Genomic DNA, 25,411 nt, shown 5'->3' with positions numbered 1-25,411 from the left:
GACCACTCCGTTGGCCGAATGGTTAGAGCGTCTGCCTCGGATGCGGGAAGTCGTGGGTTCAATCCCTGACCTAGTCACACCAAAGACTTACAAAAATGGTACTAACAGCTGCCTCGCTTGGCGCTCAGCATTAAGAGGTTAGTCTTTAGGACTGGTCGGCCTGGTGTCAGGATAATATGACTGGGTGGGGCATGATGCTACATGTCTGCGGCATGATAGCCACGTTAAATCTCTCTCTCTCTCTCTCTCTCTCTCTCTCTCACACACACACACACACACACACACACACACATCAGTAAACACTTATGTACTATTTTTGGCATCGCATTATTTGCCATGTGTGTGAATTCACGTCAGTCTTGAAGACATTCTACGTAGATGTCGTGATTAAGATTAGAAAATAAACTGTAGCTACTTTTGAAATATAAGAACAAGTTTTTCAGGTTATCAAGGAAAATGTCTATCTTGACAATGACGCATAACGTCAGGAAGCAAAAAGTAATGCCAATACAATATACAACAGTGCAATATTTACATTTGTTATTTTTGTGAAACAGTTCATCGTGTATATTGCAAGTGGGAAGCACAATACTGCCAAATACTGGGATATATATATATATATATATATATATATATATATATATATATATATATATATATATATGTTTACAATTCAGAAAATAACCAGAACGAAATTATGTCCATAGAAAACATTTAGTACACGGAATGTGGTTAAAAACTCTATGGGTAACACACAAAAGTTATGAGAATTAAAGTGGACAAGGCATCCTAATGCCATCAGAAAGATCAATACATTGAAAGCAGTGTACAGTTTAAATATATAATTAGTTCTGAACCAAATCTCTGGGATCACAGTGGTCTCCCTCTTACACGACCACCCCTTCTGCACCGGGAAAGTGGCCTTATAAGACGGGTGGACTTTCCAGATGGGGACTATATTTGCGAGAAGTGTATGTATATGTGTATATAGTAGGAAAGCTACATGTAACTTAAAAGCAGTTAATATCTTTATTTAAAATTATCATTAATTATTAAAATGTTCTTTATGCCTTAAAAACAGAGTTATTTCAAATAACAACAGCTCCGGTGGCCTAGTGGTTAGAGCGTCCGCCTCGGGTGCGGGAGGTCATACCAAAGACTTACAAAAATAGTACTAAAAGCTGCCTCGTTTGGCGCTCAACATTAAGAGGTTAGTGTTAGGACTGGTTGGCCTGGTGTCAGGATAATGTGACTGGGTGGGACATCATGCTACATGTCTGCGGCATGATGCCCTAGTGCTAGACATCACTATTAGCTGACACACTGCAGACATCGTAGTGGTATGACTGAAAAATTATTAAAGCTACGTTAAAAATCAAAAATCGCACACACACACACACACACACACACATTTCAAATAACATAAATTAATAGTTCTTATTCTTAGGCGTGAACTGGAAGTGGGATATTGTTGGCATGCGCATTACAAAACCATTGAAAAACGTTATTTAAATCTTGTTACACACGTTGTTGCGTGTTTAAAATTATTCTCTTTCCATTTACTCCATTTTTCCGACTGCAAGAGAATATTCTCCTTATCTTTTACGATCTTGTTTATTTGAGTCTTCCCAACATAAAATCTTTCTGCAAGTGAAATCTCCTCATTGTCGTAAAGTAGAATAACTTTTACGTTTTCTTCTAAATTACATTTTCTTCATTTACGTGATGACTTGTTTAAGTTTTGATATGATTTATTAATATGTTGCTAATTGTACAGTACAGCAATTTAATTTTGCAGATGAAACTTTTGTAAACCAGAAACCTTGTTATAAAGGAAGGGATACATGTACTGTTGCATGATTATTCGGTCTTTGTCTGGTACCGTTTTTACCCCCAAAGTTGATCGTTTCTGTGTGTATGTGTTAATCCGCAGAATCTATTTTTAGCCTATCTGACCATGTTATGTTTTTGACTATTATGTCGGTTGTAATCATCAATTTAAAAATAAAATTCGCTGTATGTAGCCCAAAGCTCTATCAAAACATTGCTGACTCCATTTCTATCTGACCATGTTATGATCTTGACAATTACATCAGGTCAGAATCCTCAATTTAAAAACAACAACTGCTGTGTGAAGCCCACTTACCCATGCAACTTCTTTTCCTCTTTTTTTTATTTTTCGAGGCGTGTATTTCGACCACTATCGAGTACATTTTAAGTCGCATTCCAACTTAATATTCTCACAGAATCCACAAACTGTAAAAGCTTTTTATAATAATAATAATAATAATAATAACGACTCCGTGGTCTTAAAACAAGTATTAGAAAAGAGCGAGAACCAAGAAGTTTTGCAAAATTCAACAAATAATTTATTTCTCAATAATACAAAGTGAAAAAAATGTAAAACTTTCGGTATTGTGAATTAAATCCAAAATAATCCCTAAAATGTCTAACACAAGTCTTAATACTTATAGTTCTTAATAAATTTTATTGATATCCAAAATAAATAAAATTGTGGAATTGTTGATGTGCATGTGCATTTGTTGAATCACAATAATACAATCCAAGAATATATCCTTATTTGAAGTTTCACTATAAATCCAAGTCTCTATTTCCAAGAATGTTTTTTTGAGTACTTTGTATTTCGAGATAAAAATAATTTGAATAAATAAATCCCAGCCCAACGAAATACTGGACACAACAATAACACAACTGCTTCTGCTCAGATCTTAAAGTACGAATAAATAATTTTTCAGTAACAAGAAGATATAGTCCTCTACCTGACCACAGGTTACAATTAATATTTTCTAAAAAAAATACTTCCTAATGGAAAATGTAATTTTGGAAGGTTCCAAATGTTTACAAGATAAATCTTGGTTATAATTAGAAGATCTGTTACTGAAATAATATTAAAGAACATGAACTCTGACCAAGATAAATACGTTTACTTCTGTTAATAATGATCATAATATTAAATCCATACTCAAAGAGAAAAGATTAGTTATGTATTAGTTGTTTACAGAATTAAACAAATATCAATGATTCAGGTCATACAGAGACTGAACTTGATTTTGGACATGGTCAAGTCCAAAATACAATTATTCAATGCATATAATGAAATAAAAAAAAACGAAAAAAAAAATAACAACAGACAAAGCAAATTAAATATACGTAAATAGTAATAATAATAATAACAATAATAATGAAGTGCCATGTGCATAGGTTGCTATTACAGTTTTCTTTTTCTCGTTTACTATTTGTATCGACCTCACATACATTTCTTATGCAGTCAAGACAAATGAATGGTAAATTTATATTTTAAGAAAAATTGGAAGACAACTGGAATATCATAAAGATGGAAAATAATGTTTTAGCTAGAGTTTATGCTGTTTATAGTTGTAATGAAAGTATAACTGGTAATGAAAATTTAAAAAAAAGTCTTGCCAGTAAGTGTGTGTATTTATTAGCGTGTTCTTGTTCTTTCTTCAAGGTCAATGTCACAAAATAAGGTTACAGTTACTTTAAATCTGGTGTTTGTAAATCTGAATCAGACAGTAGTAGTGGTATGAGCAATGGTAAACTTTTCATCGATGTAAGCCAAAGGTGTCAGATTTGTTACTTTGACGGTTCTGATTTGGATGTCAGAGATGGGAATTATATTATTTGTTTGGAGTTGCAACTTGCAAACTTTTGAATGCCGTAATAGACATACAGTTTAGTATCATGTTGTCATTTGACATTTTCATGCGCCTATCTGTAAGGACATGTCTCAGGTCAATATAGTGTTTTGTGTGTTCAAACTGTCACGCAGAAGCTGTCATTAACGATCATAGGAGGAATTGTTTCCTCTATAAAATTATAGATTGAGTGTGTATCATTTGTACTTATCTGTACATTAATAGCATGTCGCATCAGTAAGATCAAACTCACATGTGAAGATTATTCATTTTTTTTTTTAATTTAGGACTGTAACTTAAAAGTCATTGAAGGCAGTTTAATTAAACTTATGTTTAACTCCTAACTTCTGAATGTGTCATTAGTTTTGATAACAATTTCATCAATGTTCTTACCATAGATCAACATTCTTTACCTTTTTTGTCAAGGCCTTTCCTCTCAAATTCTCAGAGACAGTGAGATGAAACTGTTTATTCATGCATAATGACCTAAGGACATGTCTCCTATTGCATATTTATGATCCAGTGTTAAAGATCAGTGTCATTTTTCAAGATTGGGCTGTAGTTCAAAGCTGATTAAGTAAAATATATATATATATTTTGGATGTGTGTCTTGTACCAGTACAAGATCATATCTGCAAAGTTAACTACACGGTCAGGTCAAGGCTACATGCTGTTGTTACTTTCAGCCATTAAATGTAGTAGAGTTTGGCATCTTGATATATTAAGACTTTCTTAGTCTTAACCACAAAGTGCTCATATGCATACATTTCTTGTCAAGTCTTCAACTAGAAACACATATTTCGAGAGAAAACTGAATATCTCCTATCCAGTATAATCTGATAATGTTTCATTTACCATTTTCACCGTTTATTTAAATATTATGGTATTACATTTTTGTATCCAGGGTATCTGAAGCTACACCAAATATTAGAATATGATGTATGTAGATGTGATGATGACAAAGAGTTGAAATACCGTGTTTTATATCATTTCCCAAGGTCAAGGTCAGGGCAAAAACACTTCTATTATCTTATTAAATCATGACGTGACTAGTGATGCATGTTAAAATATTATATGGTAATTGATGCATCTTTACTCTGGTCTTAAACTAGTACAAATTAGGTTAACACTATATATGTCCATCTTCCGTTAACATTTGCTTGGCCAGCCAATGACTGTGACAGTTGGAGGGATTTCGTGAAATTCTGCCCATGTACATTTTCTGGAGAATAGCGTTTAAACTACTGAAGATATTTTAATGAAACTTGAATAACTTTTAAAGTACTTAATATATTTTGGTGAAATTGTTATCTAGCTCCATACTTTCTCATCGTACTGGCAGATCTGTAGCTCTAAAGTGAAGTAGGTGGTAGGGAAAATGGCATGAGATGAGCAGGTAATGTGTTGTTCCTTAAAGCCTGGAGATTGACCACGTGACAGTGATTGTGAAATTTTGGGTGCTTTAAGTATGTGGATGTTAGCCACCATTGGATTAATAATGCTTAACACGGAAGAGTATGCTGACATGCTGCTTTTCTGAAGATTTAAAACAAATAAGTATCCAAAAATTCAATATGACATAGATTTGGGTTCCAAAGAACTCTTCATTTGAACATATTTGTGAAATAAGCTAAGAATATGATGACTGTTCCGACTGTTAGGAGCTTCACAGAAAGTGAGACATTGTAGATACACTATCATATATTATTAATGTATCATCTGTCCTGCACGAACTTATGATGCCATATAAGCCTTACAAAAGTTTTACATTTTCTGCAATAGCTTATCTATGGAGAACTACAAACTGTCTGCTAAGGGACCAACCATTTATCTTGGCAAAGGGGAAGATAGTACTTTTGTTTTCCTTCAAACCATTTTTAGTTTCTATTACATAAAGATAAGTCAGCTTTTTCAAATAATATAATCAGTATAACAATTATTTTGTCAGCAAGTCGCAGTGAGAATTTCGAGGGTTGGAAATTCGTGATTTTGGAGGTCAAATATCCCAACCCCACCCGTCTTCCAAAAATTAAATGGGCAGTCCCAGAGTTAAAATGCAACAAGGACAAAATCAGTGAACTTAGTTCAACGTCAAACTCCAATTATTGTCTTTAACTTATACTTTCATTTTAATGTAAGCGAACTATGATTAGTTAGTTTTATTAACCACAATAAAATTCACTGCCTTTCTTGAAAAGTAGTCAAGCATTGCGACCTGTTCAAAATATTGATTTTTACACTTTCATGTCAATAATCTGGCGGTATGTGGGATTCCCCTTGCCCATCCATTATATGCGTGTGTGTCTCTCTCTTTATTTACGCTATCAGGAACATTTATCTATTTTTATTTATTTATTTATTTATTTATTTATTTATATTTTGTCACAAAGACATTTAAAAACGTAGATCCGCTGTTTTATTTGGCTGAAATGTGCAGAATTTGATGATCTTGTTTAGGCCACTTTCGGAAAATTAAGAAAATCGAATAACGGACTTCTTAATAAAGTGCAATTTATATAATATTTGAGGAATAGAGAATAATCTTTTAAAGTGCTCGTTTTTTAACGGGTAATAATAATAATAATAATTAATAATAATAATAATCATAATCATAATCATATTCATCATTTTAAGTTATACAGTACTTTACTCACAGGTACAACTGCAACAGGGGTTCAACTGACAAGCTCTTCAGCATCCGGAAACAAAGGTAAATCAGTAAATTTCTTGTGACATAAACGGGAATATGCTTCAAGGGATTAAACATGACGAGGAGCATAGACATTTTAATAAGTTCAAGCGTTAGAACGTATAACAAGCACTCTACAATAGTTATTCTCTATGACACAAAGGTGTTTAACTTGCAGAATGGGCCTGATAGTTTAAGAGTTTTATATTGACTATTACAGACCCTTAATAAGGTTTTATAATTTATATTGACTATTACAGACCCTTAATAATGTTTAATAATTTATATTGACTATTATAGACCCTTAATAATGTTTAATAATTGTATATTGACTATTATAGACCCTTACTAATGTTTAATAATTGTATATTGACTATTATAGACCCTTAATAATGTTTAATAATTGTATATTGACTATTACAGACCCTTAATAATGTTTAATAATTGTATATTGACTATTATAGACCCTTACTAATGTTTAATAATTGTATATTGACTATTATAGACCCTTAATAATGTTTAATAATTAATTGTATATTGACTATTACAGACCTTTAATAAAATTCATAAGATCTGATTATGAGGATCCCCTCGAAAAATTTGGCGGAGTCCTATATTAATCAAATTGTCCGTCAGTAAGTCTGTCCGTCCGTCCGTACACAATTTGGTTTCCGTACATTGATTCTACTGGGAATTGTTCGATTTTGACCAGTTTTGATATACGGCTTATACTGATGAATGATACCTCGAAAAAGTAAAAATTTCCATCTCCTGTGTAATTTGTTAAAGAAATTTTATTCCCCGTTTGTCCCACTTCTGAACTTTAGATTCATTAACTTTACATTAAAAAATATATCCGATTTTATTCTGTATATTTTCCTGAAGGGTAGAAAATCGTTTGCGGCAGGAAGGGATTTGGTTTGAATCATAAAGATGTTGTTGTTGTTGTTGTTGTAGGGTTTAACGCCATTTATCAGCACAAGATAGGAGATACATGGCGGCCAGTATAAGTGGTGGAGGAAGAACCCTGGAAAATCCCGGGAAGAACCACCGACCCACGAGAAGCTACTGGCAAACTTTCTCACGTACCCACGTTAGCTGAGCATGAGACTAGAACCCACGCAGACAGAGGTGAGATGGCAGTGATCTGGCACAGTGAGCGCTTTAGACTACTCGGCTACTCGGGGCCCGTCATAAAGGTGTAATCATAGAACCATCAGCGTTGTCCTACCAGAATTTTACGGATTATGTTTCTCCATTCACTGAAGAGTTTGAAAATGTATACATGTTGATGTTCAGTGAGTTACGTTATGAAAGCAGGAGACTTAAAATGTGAGAGGATACATCATTGACCGTGGCAATAGCCGAAAACCGTTACGTGATACCTCAATAAGCACTTGCATATAGATCAGACTTGCTTCTTCGGATTTTAACTAAACTTTATTGATATTACTCCTATCCCGTATTTCAAAGTTTTCTTGGTGAAAAGTATGATTAAAAAACTTTAACTTCATGAAACATGACCCTCCTCCTTTATGTAGATGTATAAATTACAATTTTCCGTATGCGCACATATTTTTTTCACCATAGCAACGTGATTATTGGTAATAGACATAAACTTATATTCCTCGGGTATCTAAGATTCAAATTAAAGTGTTACCATTGAAAACTAATTTCAAGGTCATCAGGGTCAAAAGCCGTAAAGTGCAAAAAATCTAATATTTCACTGTTTGGAGTCCAAAATTAGGTATACCGTTTCAGAAAGTCGTTATTCAAGTTGACATTATGAAATATTTATCTGTTGTTTTTAAAAATTGGAGTAAGAAACTTTGTATCCAGTAGTCTATATTGATGGTCTGCATTTTGTGTCACATATTTTCGTTTTGATATGCATCTGAGTTATTCCATATCTGGGTAACACAAGTGTAAGGAAGTGAACCCCGGGAATTTAGCTGCGTACATATATGTTTGCGTTCAAGAATGAATAATATGTTCAATAGTATGCATAGTCAAATATAGTATCATGTAGTGGAAAGAGGGAGTGTTTGACAAACTTTTGAAATTTCCTTAAAACACAACAGAATAGTTTCGCACAATAATCCATGGGGTAATTTTAAGTTTGTTAATGAGACATCTATATTTTATCTTCATTTTTCTACATAGTTATTTATATTAGTGTCAAGGATGCACAATTTCATGTTGCATGCACAAGGGACGATTCTAGCATAGAAACACATTTGTGCCAGACGGGTTCTATATTTTATTCTGACATACAACATACATGAACGGCTATCCATTTTCTCTTAGCTCCTTGTTTTGTAATAATTTTCAGAGCATTCACCGAATTTTCACAGTAAGTGATTTTGTGGGAATTGGTGTTCATGGTCAGACTTTCTCTTCTGTAAAGTTATTGCTGGGACGTTAATGTCACCTCATCATATATGAATTAGGTCCTAATTTTTTTATCAGTGTCGGTCCTGTTTTGCTGAAGGTTGGTACTTTATTTTTGATAGCGGATGGTTTCAAAAGGGGATCCTTAACCGTATTCGTATTCGTAACCAGGGCCGATAACTGTTTCGTACTGCCATAACTTAACCAAGGTTTATGGGATTTCAAATAACTGTGGCTTGCAGCTTCATAATCACTGGCCCTTTGACGAGGTCACGTGTAGTAAGGCCGTAATAGCCCGACCTCCTGACACGTTGTTCCTCAGCATAACCTTACCAAGTTTCCTGGATTTCACCCAAAATTTGAGAATATACTGCTTTGAATTGATAATATTCGAATGTGTTCGATTTTCCGCATTCTACAACTTCATTTATCTGAGTTATGCCCCCTGAGTATGGCATTCTCTGCGTGTCTTTACCAAGGATTATTTGATTTCAACTGAACTTCACATGAACATTTATACTGACAGCACATTGAACGATTTCCTTTTTAGCGTTACACAGTATCATTTAGAAGATTGATCAGCCCTGATAGTTCTACTTGTAGACTTCGGTTTCTGCAGGATTAATTTAGTAAGAACGGTTGTATTTCAAGCAAAATTTAGCATGCAGCTTTATTTTGACAGAACATTAAATGAGTTTAATTTCCGCAATTCCTTGAAACAAATTAAAGAACTTATGTCCCCTTCGTATCCATCGGTTCCTAACTTTGTCTTCCGAACACAAGTTCCTCTCATTAAGGCCGAGTTGAGCTAAAAGAAGCAGGCGGGCCTTTTGCTATCCACTCGTCGTATAAAACTCTAGTTAATGTGAATTTCTTCTATTTTTTTTTTCTCTTTTTCTTTATGATCCAAATTTAATTTGTCAGGTGCATGTGTATGTTACTCTGTTAATCAGTTTCTTCAATCCTCGGTACAATTTAGAATTTTATATAGCATCTTGTTAGTATGTATTTAAAATAGAATATGTTGTGTTTACATTATTATTCTTAATTCAACCCTGCGATACATCTCTAACATAACCTAGGATGGTTCTTTTTTCGTATGTATATTGCACACAGCCATACCATGAAACGAATCTCAATTCAGTATCTTGTTATTGTGGGGCCACGCTATTTGGAAATGAAACTGATTACTTATTCTTCCTGAGGCAGCAGCGGTAACAATTTATTAAGGTGATGGTTAAAGTATGTCAATTACATATTTTTTCTTAAATTACTTCAATGATTCTTATCCTACTGAATCAGTATGAAGCTACGACGTGTTCACTCGCCCCTTTCATCTTCGGATAATAGAAAATATGCGTTATGGTTTTAGTGAAAAAAAGCTAACATTTACCAAACTCCATTTTAGATTATCATTGTACTTGGAATTAATCATTATGTTCATTAATTTTTCGAAAAGGCCGCTCGACCCGGTAGCATTGGAGTTAAAGTGATAATAAGGACACGATTTTGATTAAACGATCACATTTGCTTGTATATCATAAACTAGTTAAAGAATTTTCGCCATTCTTGAGATGAATAAATTCGATCTGTGACAAGCACGCATTTCCCTTTTAACATATGTCTTAGGTCGCGGTCATACACAAGTTGCGTTAAGGCTTACACAAAAGTCTATTTTATTATTTTGCCTAAATTTCCTACACTCCTTGATGCTAGAGTTGCGGTTAGAGATTGATTACTTGCGTGCATCTTCAGTTAAATTAGGCCTACTTGAATAAGCATATATTGCTCCTTTAAATGCAAAGTTGTCGAAATAGATATCCCACAAATTGTCAAGAATTCAATGACACCATTGTTAATGATGACCATCAAGCACAGGAACAGAGGTGACATATGACGTGGAGCACGTGGACACATCGCAGAATACAATACTTTGTCGTTAGCCGTTCTTCAATTTAGGAAACTGGTTTTAGTTTCCTCGAGAACCAGAAGGTGGTGGAGACTTTAAACAAAGTGCTTTATGCATGACGAAAGTTTTTACTAAAGTAAAAACATTGTAGACAAAGAAATACGCCTTTGCATCATTATCTGGATGATTCAGCGCATTAATCTATTAAACTGTAAAATTTCGGTATCAAATTTTAAATTTCTTAAAATATCGCTTTTATGTTTGACAAGTAGTTCTTCACGAAATAGTTCTCAAATGTCATGCTTACGATATACATACTAAAAATAGGAAAATGAATTCGTCCATTTCTCTTAGAAACAATTATTTTTATGTTAAACTAAATTCCTAGTGGTTATTTATTGACATCAGCCAGTTTTATATCTTGTTATATAAAATTTTGTTCATCAGAATAATACTATTTATTTAGAGTTAATGCATTGTAAATGAAAAGAAAAATGTGGTTTTCTCACCTATAAATAATGATGCATTTTTCCTGTTGATCTCTTGTACATAATAAAAAAATGTTACTCCCCCTTGAAAATAACTTAGTTACAGTGTGCGTATGTGTGTATGAAATTTAGATTTTTCAGGTAGCCTTAACAATTTTTCAGTCATATCGCTACGATGTCTGCAGTGTGGCAGTTTATAGTGATGTCTAGCAATGGGGCATCATGCCGCAGACATATAGCATGATGTCCCACCCTGTCACATTATTCTGACACCAGGCCGACCTGTCCTAACACTAACCTCTTAATACTGAGCGCCTAGCGAGGCACCTGTTAGTATCATTTTTAGAAGTCTTTGGTACGACTCGGCCGGGGTTCGAACCCGCGACCTCCCGCATCCAAGGCGGACGTTCTAACCTCTGTTCTTTATCTGAGAACATGCTCTTCATTTGCATATTTTGTACTTATGTTCAAATGTTAGTGTTAGTCTAACACAAATATTAAAAAAGGTTATTTTAAAAATAGATACATACACTGGTAAATTTACGGATTATATTTCTTATTATATTTCTAATTTGCAGAATTATTGTGAGATGTAATTAAATTGCAGAGCACGTAAGACCGGTACCGGTAATATGAACAATAAACATCTGTCCTACAATATATGTTGGCCATATTGCAGTCTATCTAAGGGAGACGACCTTGTATCGACTTCTAGTACACGTTTTACTAATTGTCAGATCTTTCATGATTAAAAAAAAAAAACTCCTTGAACACACTGTAAAGAATTAAATCAAAACCTATGTCGTGTACAATCTTACATTCAGTTTTCCGAAGGAAGGCAAAAGTGTTATTTCCATGTAAAACGGTTGAACTAATCCTGGCCGTAATTTACCTGAACCGCGGGAAAAAAAAGTGTTCGAAGAGTTGTCAGTTGCACACGACAAAAATCGGTTTAACCGATTTCAAGAAAATCATTATAATATAAAACTCTCTGCGATTGAAAATAACGACAATAAGTCGTACACAAATTACTGAAAAAGGGCCAGATTAAGGTTTTTAGTGGCCTGAGGCTAATAATACGGAGAGTTGCTTCGTTGTTACGTTAACATGGAATGATAGGTTTGCAAAACACGAGGGCCTAAGGCTGTAGCCTTATTGGCCAAGGGGTTAAGGGATTAAGTCGGTCCTGATATTGTTGTTGTTGTTGTTGTTGGGTTTAACGCCATATTTCAGCACACGATAGGCTATGCATGGCGGCCAGTATTAATGGTGGAGGAAGAACCCGGGAAAACCCCGGGAAGAACCATCGACCCACGAGAAGCTACTGGCAAGCTTTCTCACATGCCCACATTGGCTGAATCCTTGACTCGAACCCACGCAGACAGAGGTGAGATGGCAGTGATCCGTAACGCAGAGCGCTTTAGACCACTCGGCCACTCGGGGTCCCCTAAGTCGGTCCTGAACTCAAATAATAAAAATATTCTCATGCACAGATTCACGGCATATGTTCCAATAGTGTTCATACAACGAAATTCTCTTAAATTAAATTCCAGCCAAAAAGTTGTAATGTTCTTAAATACTTCTTTTTCTTGGGAGGATGGATCTTGCTATTGTTCCACGGTGAGGTCGAATTGTCTCAGATATGCATACATTGTTTTGGATCGAAGGCCCTTACAACTAGAAATAGACCTATACGAATGCCAGAGAACATTAAAAAGACACTACAAACACACCCATCATATGATGTTCTATTAATCAACTTACTTTAAGTCGTGATACCAACATTCTTGTTTAATGTGTGTTTCCATTTAAAGCACTGTGCCTGTGTAATATACGATGGCAATATCCCATCATATCCATGCAAAACTTAATTTATGCAGGGCTTTATTCTAATAAACACTGAGAAACATCCCTAAACAAACCTAACAGAACTGACTTCATGCAGGGCTTTATTGTAATAAACACTGAGAAACATCCCAAAGCAAACCTAACAGAACCGACTTTATGCAGGGTTTTATGGTAATAAACACTGAGAAACATCCCAAGGCAAACCTAACAGAACTGAGGCTTCACACAAGGCTTTATACATTATTTTACCCAGAAAGCCTTACAATTCTTGTCTACGCCCTGACCCCTCTGTAAGGCTCTACATAGGGCCTACTTTTGCCATGGTATGGTACGAGCTCTTATCCACGTAGATATATTTCATTTAGGCGATAGATATAACAACCAGCATATCCTAATTCTTCTTTTGATACGTACATCTGTTCCAGATGACAAAGTGGAGTCAAAGGATAATAAAGTTGGTCCAATCCTAGGTGGGGTGTTGGGTACCCTAGCAGCCGGTGGCCTAGCTGCGACTATATACTTCTATGTAAAAAACATGAAGAGCAAAAAAGTAGCTTTCACAGAACCGCAGAAAGGTAATATCAAACCTACTATCTCGCCAGTATATACTGTGATCGAAACTTTGTTCTTGTCTGGCACTATTGATTGGCTGGTTAATTATTTAATAGTTTTGATTTTAGTAGTTTTTAGCAGTTACTTACAAATTAGACGTCTATAAAACCACATGTTATAACATCCCTACCACGCATGAAACAGGATATATATATATATATATATATATATATATATATATATATATATATATATATATATATATATATATATATATATAGTCTGGTTGCTCAAACGTAAATCGAAGACCTGAATAATATCAAATGATATCGGTAACGAAAGAGAATACAACATTTAAATTATAAACATTTTAAATTTAATTGTGATCCTTGTATATATTAAATTGTACAATCTGGCGAACCTTTAAAGCAGGAGCTTTGATTTGTCCTTGACTTTGATTCCAGCTAGACACTGAAGTGATATAAAAATGAATCCAGAATACTCAATAGCTTACATAGTTCTGCGTCGTTCTGAGCAATTCAGGTTTCTTTTTTTTAAAAGTGAAAATATTGATTTCAATTGTCAATGTAACGCATGTTTTAACTGTCTTTTTTTTTCAGGCATAATTATGGAAGATGACCACCTGTCAGAAATCCCTATGTCTAAACCTCCTATGGCCACGATAATATAGAAAAACTTTAGCTTGTATTTTTTAATGGAAGAAATATGTATTAGCTATGTTTTGTAAATTTAAATATGATGATACAATGGTCAGAAAAAGAAATTAAATTAGTCATTTTGAATTCAGCACTAAATATTGTACTATGAACACTCTCACATCCCCCCATCCCCCATATACTTATTGTGTTGGTCACACAGGGATATGAGTGTTCTGTGTGTTCTTTTATTCGTTTTTGTCATGGATTTAGGATTTCAATTTCAGAAAGTTGGTTACATTAACAACTGTACCCAGTTTATGCAGTTTCGGAAATTCAAATCACCGTGCCTTAAACGTCCTTTGACGTCTTCTGATACTAAAGCTAAGCCAATGTGTTCTTGGGGCCCCGCTTGACGATGACTGTTTCTCTGTAAGTTCCGCAGGATAACATTACTGAGTACATTTTGTACATTAACCAAAATTTTATGAGGATTTGAAAGTTTTATTTCAGGCTAGTCTGAGTTATGGCTTATTTCAGGCTTAGCTGAGTTATGGCCTTTGTTTACCTGTCCTCCTGGGTTTTGTTTTCGCATCTTGACTTTCTTGAGGATTGTTGGACTTGTTCCAAATTTGGTATGCAGCTCTGTATTAATCAGGCCGTGAACGAGAGCCAGCGTAATAACATTTAGAGGAGTTATGCCCCCTAATTGCCCGACTTCTGATTTTTTGGGGATCGTTTTTTTTGGGGGGTTTGTTTTCTTGGTTTGTTTCCAGCATAACTTCATCAAGGTCTCCTTGATTTCATCCAGAGTATATCGCTTTATACTGACGAGACTTTTAAATATTTCAATTTTCAGAATTTTGCAACATTATTTACAATAGATATGCTCCTTACTTTGGCTTCCGAGCCTAAATTTACCAAGGTTTTTTGGTTTCAAATAAATATGGTATGCAGCTTTATATTGATGAGACCTTGAAATGTGTTCCATTTCCAGTTTTTGGCATAATCATTTCTGAAAATTATGCTCCCTGTTTTCTTGTTCATCTGACTTTGGTTTCCACGGAATAATATTACTCAGACCATTTTAATTTCAAACAGTTCGGTATAGTGATGTAAACTGTTAATACCTTAAACGAGTTCAATCTCCAGCGTTCCACGAGATCGTTTAGTGGAGTTATTCCCCACTTCTTGTTCATCTTCTTGATTTGGGTTGTTGCTGCATTACTTTACCAAGTATTGTCGGATTTCAACCAAAGTTGGCATCCCTCTTCATATAGACGAGATCTTGCATGAGTGTCATTTTCATCGTTCTACAGTCTGACCCATAAGCTTCCATCCTTATTTTGTTTCATCAGCATAACATTAGTAAGAAATATTAGATTTAAACTAAATGTATCATGCACTTTAATACTGACGAGTCTTTGAGAGTTGGATTTCTGTACTCCATGCTCTCGTTAACAGGAGCTGTCCCCAGATTGCCTATTTTCCTACCATTAGTTTCGAAACACATGCTGCTTTGTTTTAGGCCCTGCTGGCTAACTGTCCGGGGGGGGGGGGGGCTTTACGATGCACCTATCACTGATAGCTCCAGTTGTTATTGATGTTACTATTATGACTACTAGCAATACTAAAACTACTACTACTATACCCTTCTCCTCTCGCTTCTTTAAAACGCGGGTTGCATATAGGGTTTACTTGTCGTGGACGGACATCCTTCAATTCGTCAAACAATGCATGTAGTCTCTTCATAGAGTGTACACTATTTACAATTCATGTTATTTTTGTACAGTTAAATAAAGTAAGCGCAATAGTTGGCATGTAACTGGCACGCTGGTAATTCTCACAAAACAAGTTGTGTTTGAAATTTAGAAAATAAACTAATATAAAGCTCACTGATTTCTACTTTTTTGTTGACTAACTATTGTTGAATTCGGTAGATAATCTCTATAACATATTTCAAAACAAAACCGATAAACACGTGGTAAATAAGATGAGAATACTGTATGCCATGTATCTCCTGTCGATGTGCGTAAGTTTCTCGTTTACATGACCACAATGTTCGACGCTGCTCTATTGTGTAAGTAAATCATACTATTTAATAATAATTTTCATTATGATAATGATTTTATTGTGACATTTAGATATTTGAAAATCAAAATAATTCTTTCGATTCATGTTACATAATTACTTTCGAATGTTAAAAAAGTGTTGACATTTTGAAATAATCTATTTTTTCGATTTTAGAATATTTAACTATTTTGAAATCAGTAAAAACATCTAATTTAAAATTCAGCGGATACTTAGCACTTATTCTGTTCAACAAGTAATTTCATTATTGATATTTGTATACAAAGTGATTTCCAATTTTATGTTTAATCAGATGACAAGATTGCACTGGGATGGGGTGGGGAGCTTGTTGTTATTATTATGGTGTAAGGCGTTGGTATAGATAAAACTTCACATAAAATGACAGAAACAGGGAACCAAAAGTAGTCCGCAGCATTTATCAATGTGTAAAAAAAAAAAGTCCAGATAAATATCACGTGACTGTTTATATCCAATCAGATTGGAGAAAGCGCAGTCAATTCATACAAATGGGAATATTGTAAAATGTTGAATATATATATATATATATATATATATATATATATATATATATATATATATATATGTCATTAATAAGTCACGTATGTCAAAAGATAATGTATCACTGCAAGTATAAATTCAAAACAGTTTCTTGATAATTATGTACTTATATTTCATCGTCAGGTGTTGCTTTTACTATTGTAAAATAACGACCGTTTTCAAGAGCAAATAATTTTCATAACTAACAGATAATAAAAATTAATATTGAAAAGACCACATCTTACGTGTACTAATGGACTACTTTTATGATATAATTAACAATATTTGATCATATATATATATATATATATATATATATATATATATATATATATATATATATATATATATATATATATATATATATAATCGGAATTGAAGTTGTAGGATAGATTGTAAAACCTATGTTTCTCTCCATCGAATTTTGAACGCCTCCAATTGCTGGCATAATCAAGGAATTAAGAACGTAGTTGCTAGAAAATGCACCATAGTCCTTATCAAGTGTACGACACTAACTGCCAATTAAATACGTCCTACACTTGTATGGCTACACCAATTCTTAAACAGAAAAATTAATCTCTGTTCCATCGAGGAGTCGTAGCTAAATACAGGCTCAAGGCATATAATTCATCAAATTGGTAAATTCCTGTAATTCAACAAATACCTATGACGGTCCTGAACGTGTCAAAAGATGCTGTAATTAGAACAATGACTGACTTATATCAGCTAATTAACAATACCGAATGGAATATCTGCATATCTCGTCGTTGATATTACCAATCTTGACAGTGTATTATCTTTTGCAAATTTGCATAATCTCATAACATTTGAGACGATTAATATCTGTTAGGGTAGATTTAAACTGTATTACCCTTTACCGCCAATAATAAACATTGTGCACTCGAATCGGTACTAACATCTAAGTTCTACACCATTAGAGGTAGTGATATTTGGGAAATGTTGTACAAGCAGTGATAGTTGTAGTTGTTGCTGGCAGTGGCTTCGATATGTCTGGACATCATTATACACTTAACAGTGGTTTACTCTTCGTGAAATCAGACACACTTTGTACACTTAAGTTCTAATATGTATAGCGATTTGCCTATTCCAGTATTAGACCCAATATTATCATTCTGGTCCTTAAAATCAACATAAAATACGTTTCTTAGTATCCTCTCTGTCTTACAGTCTCTGCGTATCTTGATTTTTCCATAAAGCACCTTTAACAAAAGTCTGTTTTATGTGTCTCAGAACCAAAATAATATATTGTTAAAAAAACGTCCACAGATTTGTGTATGAGGTGAGATATATCTGCCTTTTCTGCCAACATTTAAGTTCAATTAATTTTTATAGTCAGACATTTTTTGGTGTGAAACAAAGTCTCTAAAGTCAATCAAGCGGTACCAGTATGACGATGTCTTGATGTCGTTAAAACGTAGAATCAGGACCGACTTCTCCCGACTCAACCCCGTTCACTTCAATGATAAATGATGTCTTGTTGGACTTTTCTACTCTTTGAATAATTTCGAACATCAAATAGATATCAGCCTTCAATAAATACTTATCCCCTTACAATTCACCTGTACATACCGTACCTCATTATTTGTTTCAACCGCGTGTTGGGAAATATACAACCAAATTATGTTTTGCATTGTACGTAATGAGTGTACACACGTAGATGCGTTTTATAACTATAAAAATTTCAGCTTTGTAATACCTTATTGGACGATATTTATGTTATCATGCCATGTAATCCTCTCAGACTTTGTACATTTTATATTTATAATACTTTGTGCTCACCAATCTTTTCGTATGATTTTGACAATTTCTTGTATACTTGTACTGCAACGAGTGCACGCCTGCACACGTGATATTTGTGATATATTTGTGATATATGTAAATATCGAATAAAAACTTATGAAAAACAAAAAACAATAACTAAACAAATGTTGAATACTTTAAAATTTCACCTTGTTAGCTATAAAAACAAAAACTCCTAACAAAGTGCAATGAATATGTATTCATATTTTTCTTGTGCATCAGAGGGTTGATATACATCATTCAGTTGTTGGGGGTAGTGGTTAAATAAGTTCAGGACTGGAAGCCCGTTATTTTAAATCTTTACATTATGTTTTGTTGATGAGATACGACATAGCGACTAGAAGCATAGAAGCGTATAGCTCGAAAGCATCATCGATGCTGCTTAAATACGGAGTCACCAAACCTTATTCGCTTTCATTTAACTAAGACATGTATCTAGACTATGTTTTCATATAACTCTGCTCTTCGAAAATTAGATCATGTATAATTGGATAGTATTTGACTAAACCATAACAAATATATTAAACAGATTGTTGTTTCCTGCAAATGTTAGAAAGTTAGCTAGTGCCCCGTCAGTCTTCTTCTGCTGCCATTTCATTTTTTCTCAGAGTAATAGTAAATGTGACCTGCTTTTGCAAACAGTTATGGTAGTGTATCTAAGAGTAATAAATTGATAAAGGGGCTGTATTTTAACATAAAACATTTATGTTCTTTCAGTACTGTCCCACAAAATAAAATATCGCTTGTTTCCAGACAGTACTATTTAATTCTTTAAAAAATATATTATTGTGTAGCTTTATTGCATAAATAGAACATTGTATATATCTGATTAGAAAGGAAGAGGAGGCATATATCACATATTCGCTCAACGCAACATCATTGAACAGAGTCTAGGGTTCGATGTCCCCCTTTGCATCAACTCCATTGACTTCAGGAAGGCATTTGACAGTATTCACCGCGGGAGTCTATGTAAGATTCTTAGAACCTATGGAATACTGCTCAAGATAGTCAATCGTATTGTGAAGTTTTACGAGCACTTCGAATACAGCGTTATCATTAACAACACTCTTACCAAAGTAATTCAAAGTGAAGCCTGGTGTTAGGCAAGGTTGGATCCTTTCTCCCATTCTGTTCCTCATCACCATGGACTGGATAATGCGTCAAAAAAATCTGACTATCCCAGAGAAATTCAGTGGACACTCTTCTCACACCTTAAAGATATGGACTTTGCTGATGATGTAGCTGTCATTTCATCGAGCCACTTTCATCTTCAAAAGAAATCGGACAGCCTCAGCAAGTACACTAAACAGACGTACCTGGCATGTCGGTACAAAGAACACCCAAGTGATGTGCATAAATACCACAGCCACTCATTCAATTACCACTGAGGGAGAGGTGCTTGAGTTTGTAGAGGACTTAACCTACCTGGGTAGCCTAATTATCAACGATAACGGTGCCAAAAAGGACAACAAAGTCAGGTTAAATAAAGCCAGATATGTTTTCAGCAGACTCCGCCCTATATGGAAATCAAAACAATATAGCATCAAATATAGATTTTACAACAGCAACATAAAGTCGGTACATTTGTACGGCTCCGAGTGTTGGAGAATAGGGAAGACAGACATGAGCAGAGTAAATTAATTTCACAATAGCTGCCTCTGTAATATCTACAACATATATTGGTCAAACACGATCTCCAGTGTGAATCTGTATGAAAAGACGGGATGTAACAACATTTCCCTGGAGACCAAGATGCGCAGGATCAAGTGGCTCGGGCACGTCATGAAGATGCCCCAAGAATGGATACCCAAGGTAGCCCTCAAATTGACAGCAACTGGTAAGCGCAAAGATAACATGGCAAAGGACACTGATGACCGAGCTGGAAGAGATGGGACTAAGAGATCGGTGTGTAAATTGTTGTCGAATTTCGCCAATGTAACATCTTTCATTGTGTCAATCTTATCATTCAAGTCTGCAGTGGATAAACTGCAGATGAGATAAATCGTTGTTTTTCGTGATGTCGTTAACATTTACAATGTTTCTTTTATTCTCTGTAATGTGTTTTTTCGGTCAAAGCAGTCTAGAACTGTAACTCTGACAGGTTTCTTCTTGTTAAAGTTAACAAGATGTTGTGTTGTGTTTTTCAGTAATATCTTATTAATCTCACGAACAAATGGATCTAGTTGATCAAAGAATTCCATCTTTATCTGCTGCAGTTTAGAACATAACTTCATATAAATATCCAATGAGTTTTTCGTTTTCCATATTGCTTTCTAAAGCATCTTTCTGTTTATTATCTGCTCATATGGTTGCAAGTATCTTAGGATGTTAGGTACTTTATATGCTTTTTCTCTTACCGCATGTAATGTTGCATTGGACAATATATTGAATTTTTGTTTGAACAATTCTTGAGTAAATAAAATATTTATCCTGTTCTCGTTAGTCTGTTTCTAGAGATCTGTAATTTGTTAGCTCGTTCACGACAACTATAATCAATAACTGTTAATTTACTGTCAGCGTTTTCTCTACCTCTTTTGATATCTTTCAAATTGTTATCCTATTGAGTTTTATGTATTTGGGTATACGACATCTTTGTAAACATCCGTGTGTAGCTACATCACTTATTTCATCCAAGTTTCTAATACGGTTATTGTTGAGGTTTAAATCAGTGTCGATTGTCTGATTTAGCGTGAAATCTGTTTGACTTAGCGTGACATCTGCTTTGTCTAATTGTTTAACTGAAAAACTTTGTCATTAGGACATCTCAGATATCTCTGACATTTTATGATATTAACGTAACTTAAAACAAATACGTAAAAAAGGAAACTCATGAAAGCCCGTCACTTTCTATGTTCATCTTTTACGTTGATGTCAAATTTGTTAATTGTTCCCAGGGGGTACATTCTGCCCTACCAACCTAATCTCACTAAAGGCAATCACTAATAACAACAACAACAATCTAATGATCTGTGGCGATTTCAACGCACACAGTGAATTATGGGGAGGTAAAAAGAAAGATCAAAGAGGAAAAATGGTTGAAAAATGGATAACTGAGAACAATCTGGTCATCTTAAATGACGGGTCGAACACTAGATTAAACCCTGAGGATGGCACTCTCTCAGCCATAGACCTAACCATCACTACCCCAAAATTGGCTCAAATCACAAATTGGTGGGTGGATCAGGAAGATACGTTAGGAAGTGACCATTTTCCCATCACAATCAATATTCAAACAAAAACTCAACACATTCCTAACGAAACTCCACCTAAATGGAGGTACCAACAGGCAGACTGGGACCAATTCCAATTATTACTAGCTAGAGTAAATCCAGATAACTTAGAAAGCCCAAGTATTGACATGTATTATGATAACATAACAGACACAATTATAGAAGCAGCTAACCGATGCATACCAAAGACAACTAATATCCAAAATAAAAACCCTGTACCATGGTGGACTAAACAGTGCACTATAGCACATAAAGACAAATAAAGGGCCTTAAATAAATATAAACGCACCAAAAATTCTATCTACTTCCAGCAATATAAAAATAAAGAAAAAGCACTAAAACAAACTATAAAAACTGCTAAAATTAATCTATGGCAAACCTTTTGCTCTAAACTGAGTCTAAAATCAAACTCAAAACAAATATGGGACAAGATAAAAGCCATAAAAGGGAAAGCAACTACCTCAAATCCAAAATTTAAAAATGCCATAACAAATAAAGATAAGGCAGACCTCCTAGCGGAGCATTTTTTTCGAACATGAGTAGCAACAATAATCACACCAAAAACTTTCAAGAACACAAGAAACTAATGGAGGGAACCCAACCTCAAATGTTTCAAGACCAAGGAACAAAAGAATCTCACCTAAATAGCGACATCACAGTACATGAATGGACGATAGCCCTTACGATCCAAAAACGAAACATCCCCTGGTAAGGATCAGTTAGGTTACCTTATCTACAAAAAACTACCTATCAATATAACAATAGCCATAATCAAACTCTTTAATAGGATATGGGATAAAGGCCAACTACCCACCAAATGGAAACAGGCCATAGTAATACCAATCCCCAAGCTAGGTAAAGATCCCAACAGCATAAATTCGTACCGATCCATTTCCTTTACAAACAATATTTCCAAAATAATGGAGACAATAATCGCAAATAGGTTAAAACACCACCTAGAAACCAATAACCTACTCTCCATAAATCAATGTGGCTTTCGGAACAAACGGTCCACCACTGACCAACTTCTCAGATTGGAAACAGACATCAAACTCGCTTTTAACGCACATAGGAAAATCGATCGCAACCTCATAGCGTTTTTTTTTAGACCTAGAAAAAGCGTTCGACCTAGTATGGACCAATGGACTAATGACCAAATTAAACCAATTTGGAATAACTGGACGCTTGTTCAACTGGATTGGCGATTTCCTCACAGGCCGGAAAATTACCACAAGAATAGGCAACACCCATTCGGAAGAATTTTCACTTGAAAATGGAACACCGCAAGGCAGTGTAATAAGTCCGTTACTATTTAACCTAATGGTAAACGACCTTGACCTCAATGTAGCCTCCACAAAAATAAACTTGTCACAATTTGCAGATGATAGTGGCATATGGAGGAATGGAAATCCTGCCAATAACACAGTAGTTAAAGAAATCCAGCAGAGCCTAGACAACATAGGGAGATGGGCGGACAAATGGGGTTTCAAAATATCTCATGAAAAAACTGTGGCAATCATATTCACCCCCAAACGAAATAACAACCTAGTCTATCCAAACTTCTATATACAAAATCAATTAATCAAATACGTAACAGTAGTAAAATTCCTAGGAATGTTCTTTGACAACCACCTCACATGGAAACCGCACATTGAACAACTCACCCAGAATTGTAACAAAGATCTCAATTTACTCAGGAACATCACAGGGACTGACTGGGGATCCAACCAGGAAACCCTCCTCACGATATATAAAAGCCTAATTAGATCAAAACTGGATTACGATTGCCAAGCATATAACTCGGCTAAGCAGCATGTAGTACATAAACTTGACACTATCCAGAGAAAAGCCTTGCTATTATGCACAGGAACACTCCGCTCAACATCATTAGAAGAACTACAAACACTAACAGGAGAACTACCCTTAAAATTACGTAGGCAAGAACTGCTCCTCCGATACTCCATTCGATTAGATACCCACCCAGACAACCATCCCACCAAAATAGCTATAAATAAGTGTAAAGTTGTCTTCAAACCCAAAATCATACCTATCACACCAAGTGGCAAAGTAATCCTTGAACTAAGAGAAAAGATACCTCTACTAAAAAAACAGGTAACAAACAATACAGACCAGAACAAATCACCATGGTTACAAAAACCACCAAGCATTAACATTGAAGCTACCAAATTAGGCAATAAAGAAAGACAAGAAAACTTACTAAAACCTGTACTGGTAAACGAAATCAACCAAAAATACCCGGACTATGTTAAAATATATACCGATGGATCAAAAACAAACAACCCACCAAGAACAGCAGCAGCAATAGTCATCCCTGAATTCAATATACAAACGGGATCCAGATTACCTGACTATTGCTCCATTTACACCACTGAATTCTTGGTTATACTTGAATCACTACAATGGATCAAAGACAACCAAATACCTAAAGCAGTCATTATAAGCGATTCCCTAAGCGTTATCAAATCGATCCAAAATCGCAATACACACTCTAGGGAACAATTCCTCGACAGAGCATGCCAATTAATCGACGATATCACCACAGCACATCAATTAGTCGAGCTCATGTGGATACCGTTGCACATTGGAATCTCTGGCAACGAAACAGCAGACAAAGTTGCAAAAACCAAACTAGGAGATCAAAACTCTATCAAGCTTAACTATAGCACTACAAAAGCAATAAGCTTCGCACAAACATATATAGACCAAACATGGCAAGATTTTTGGAACTCCTCCACAAAAGGTAAAAAGCACCATGAAACTCCAAAAAACGTAGATAGGAACATACAGCTACCTAAGAGTACCTATTTAGAACAGAAAACCATAAACAGGATAATAACTGGAAAAACTAAACTAGCAAGCAGTTTTGGAAGGTTTATAGGACCCAAACCAGCAACCATTAATTGCTTTAACTGCCACACCACCGAAGATCTACACCACGTATTCAATATATGCCCAAAATATCAACCCGCTCGGAAAATATTTATCAAAAACCAAAAAGAGATTGGATCACCACACACATACCCAGAGTTACTTATGGACTCTAATAAAAGTAAACAATCAGCATATAAAAATATAAATCAATTCATAGACTCAGCAGGACTTAGGAACAAAATATAATTACTATCCCCACAAAACCAAAAGACCCAGTAACTAGCTAAATAAATTTAGAAGCCACCACATAAAAAGCCATAACATATCATTCAATTTTATAAAAGTATTAATAAATAATTCACTTACGAAGCACCTATAAAAAAAACTAAGGAAACCGCAAAATCGGATGTCCTAGATGTTCTTAACGAACCGAGTAATCAGCTAGGATTCCTGTCCTAGATGTCCTTAACGAACCGTGTAATCGGCTAGGACTCCGGTCTCTTGCTAAATAAAGTATAAATAATATTCAATCTCTAAAAACATCAATTAATAAATAACTTAAAGAGGTAATATCTAAAAACTTATAAATAACATAACGTAGGAAACACACCCTAAACACCTCGACTAGTA

At 34.7% G+C, this 25,411-nt stretch overlaps 1 protein-coding gene across 1 annotated transcript in view; it reads left to right on the top strand.

The window, feature by feature from the left end:
• LOC149806688 (uncharacterized) overlaps window positions 1-16,105 on the top strand; it is a 29,495-nt gene extending 13,390 nt beyond the window's left edge. The window contains exons 4-6 of the mRNA XM_089956551.1: window positions 6,334-6,387; window positions 13,428-13,577; window positions 14,175-16,105. Of these exons, the coding sequence (XP_089812677.1) occupies window positions 6,334-6,387; window positions 13,428-13,577; window positions 14,175-14,245 (275 nt within the window). The 3' untranslated portion in view covers window positions 14,246-16,105. The remainder of the gene's footprint in view (window positions 1-6,333; window positions 6,388-13,427; window positions 13,578-14,174) is intronic.
• The last annotated feature ends 9,306 nt before the right edge of the window (window positions 16,106-25,411 follow it).

Source organism: Sinohyriopsis cumingii, chromosome 1 (genome assembly GCF_028554795.1).
Source record: "Sinohyriopsis cumingii isolate HCF-2022 chromosome 1, ASM2855479v2, whole genome shotgun sequence".
In the NCBI taxonomy this organism is placed as follows: Eukaryota; Metazoa; Mollusca; class Bivalvia; order Unionida; family Unionidae; genus Sinohyriopsis; species Sinohyriopsis cumingii.
Note: the sequence above shows the minus strand (reverse complement) of the source record. Positions and strands in the feature narration are given on the sequence as shown.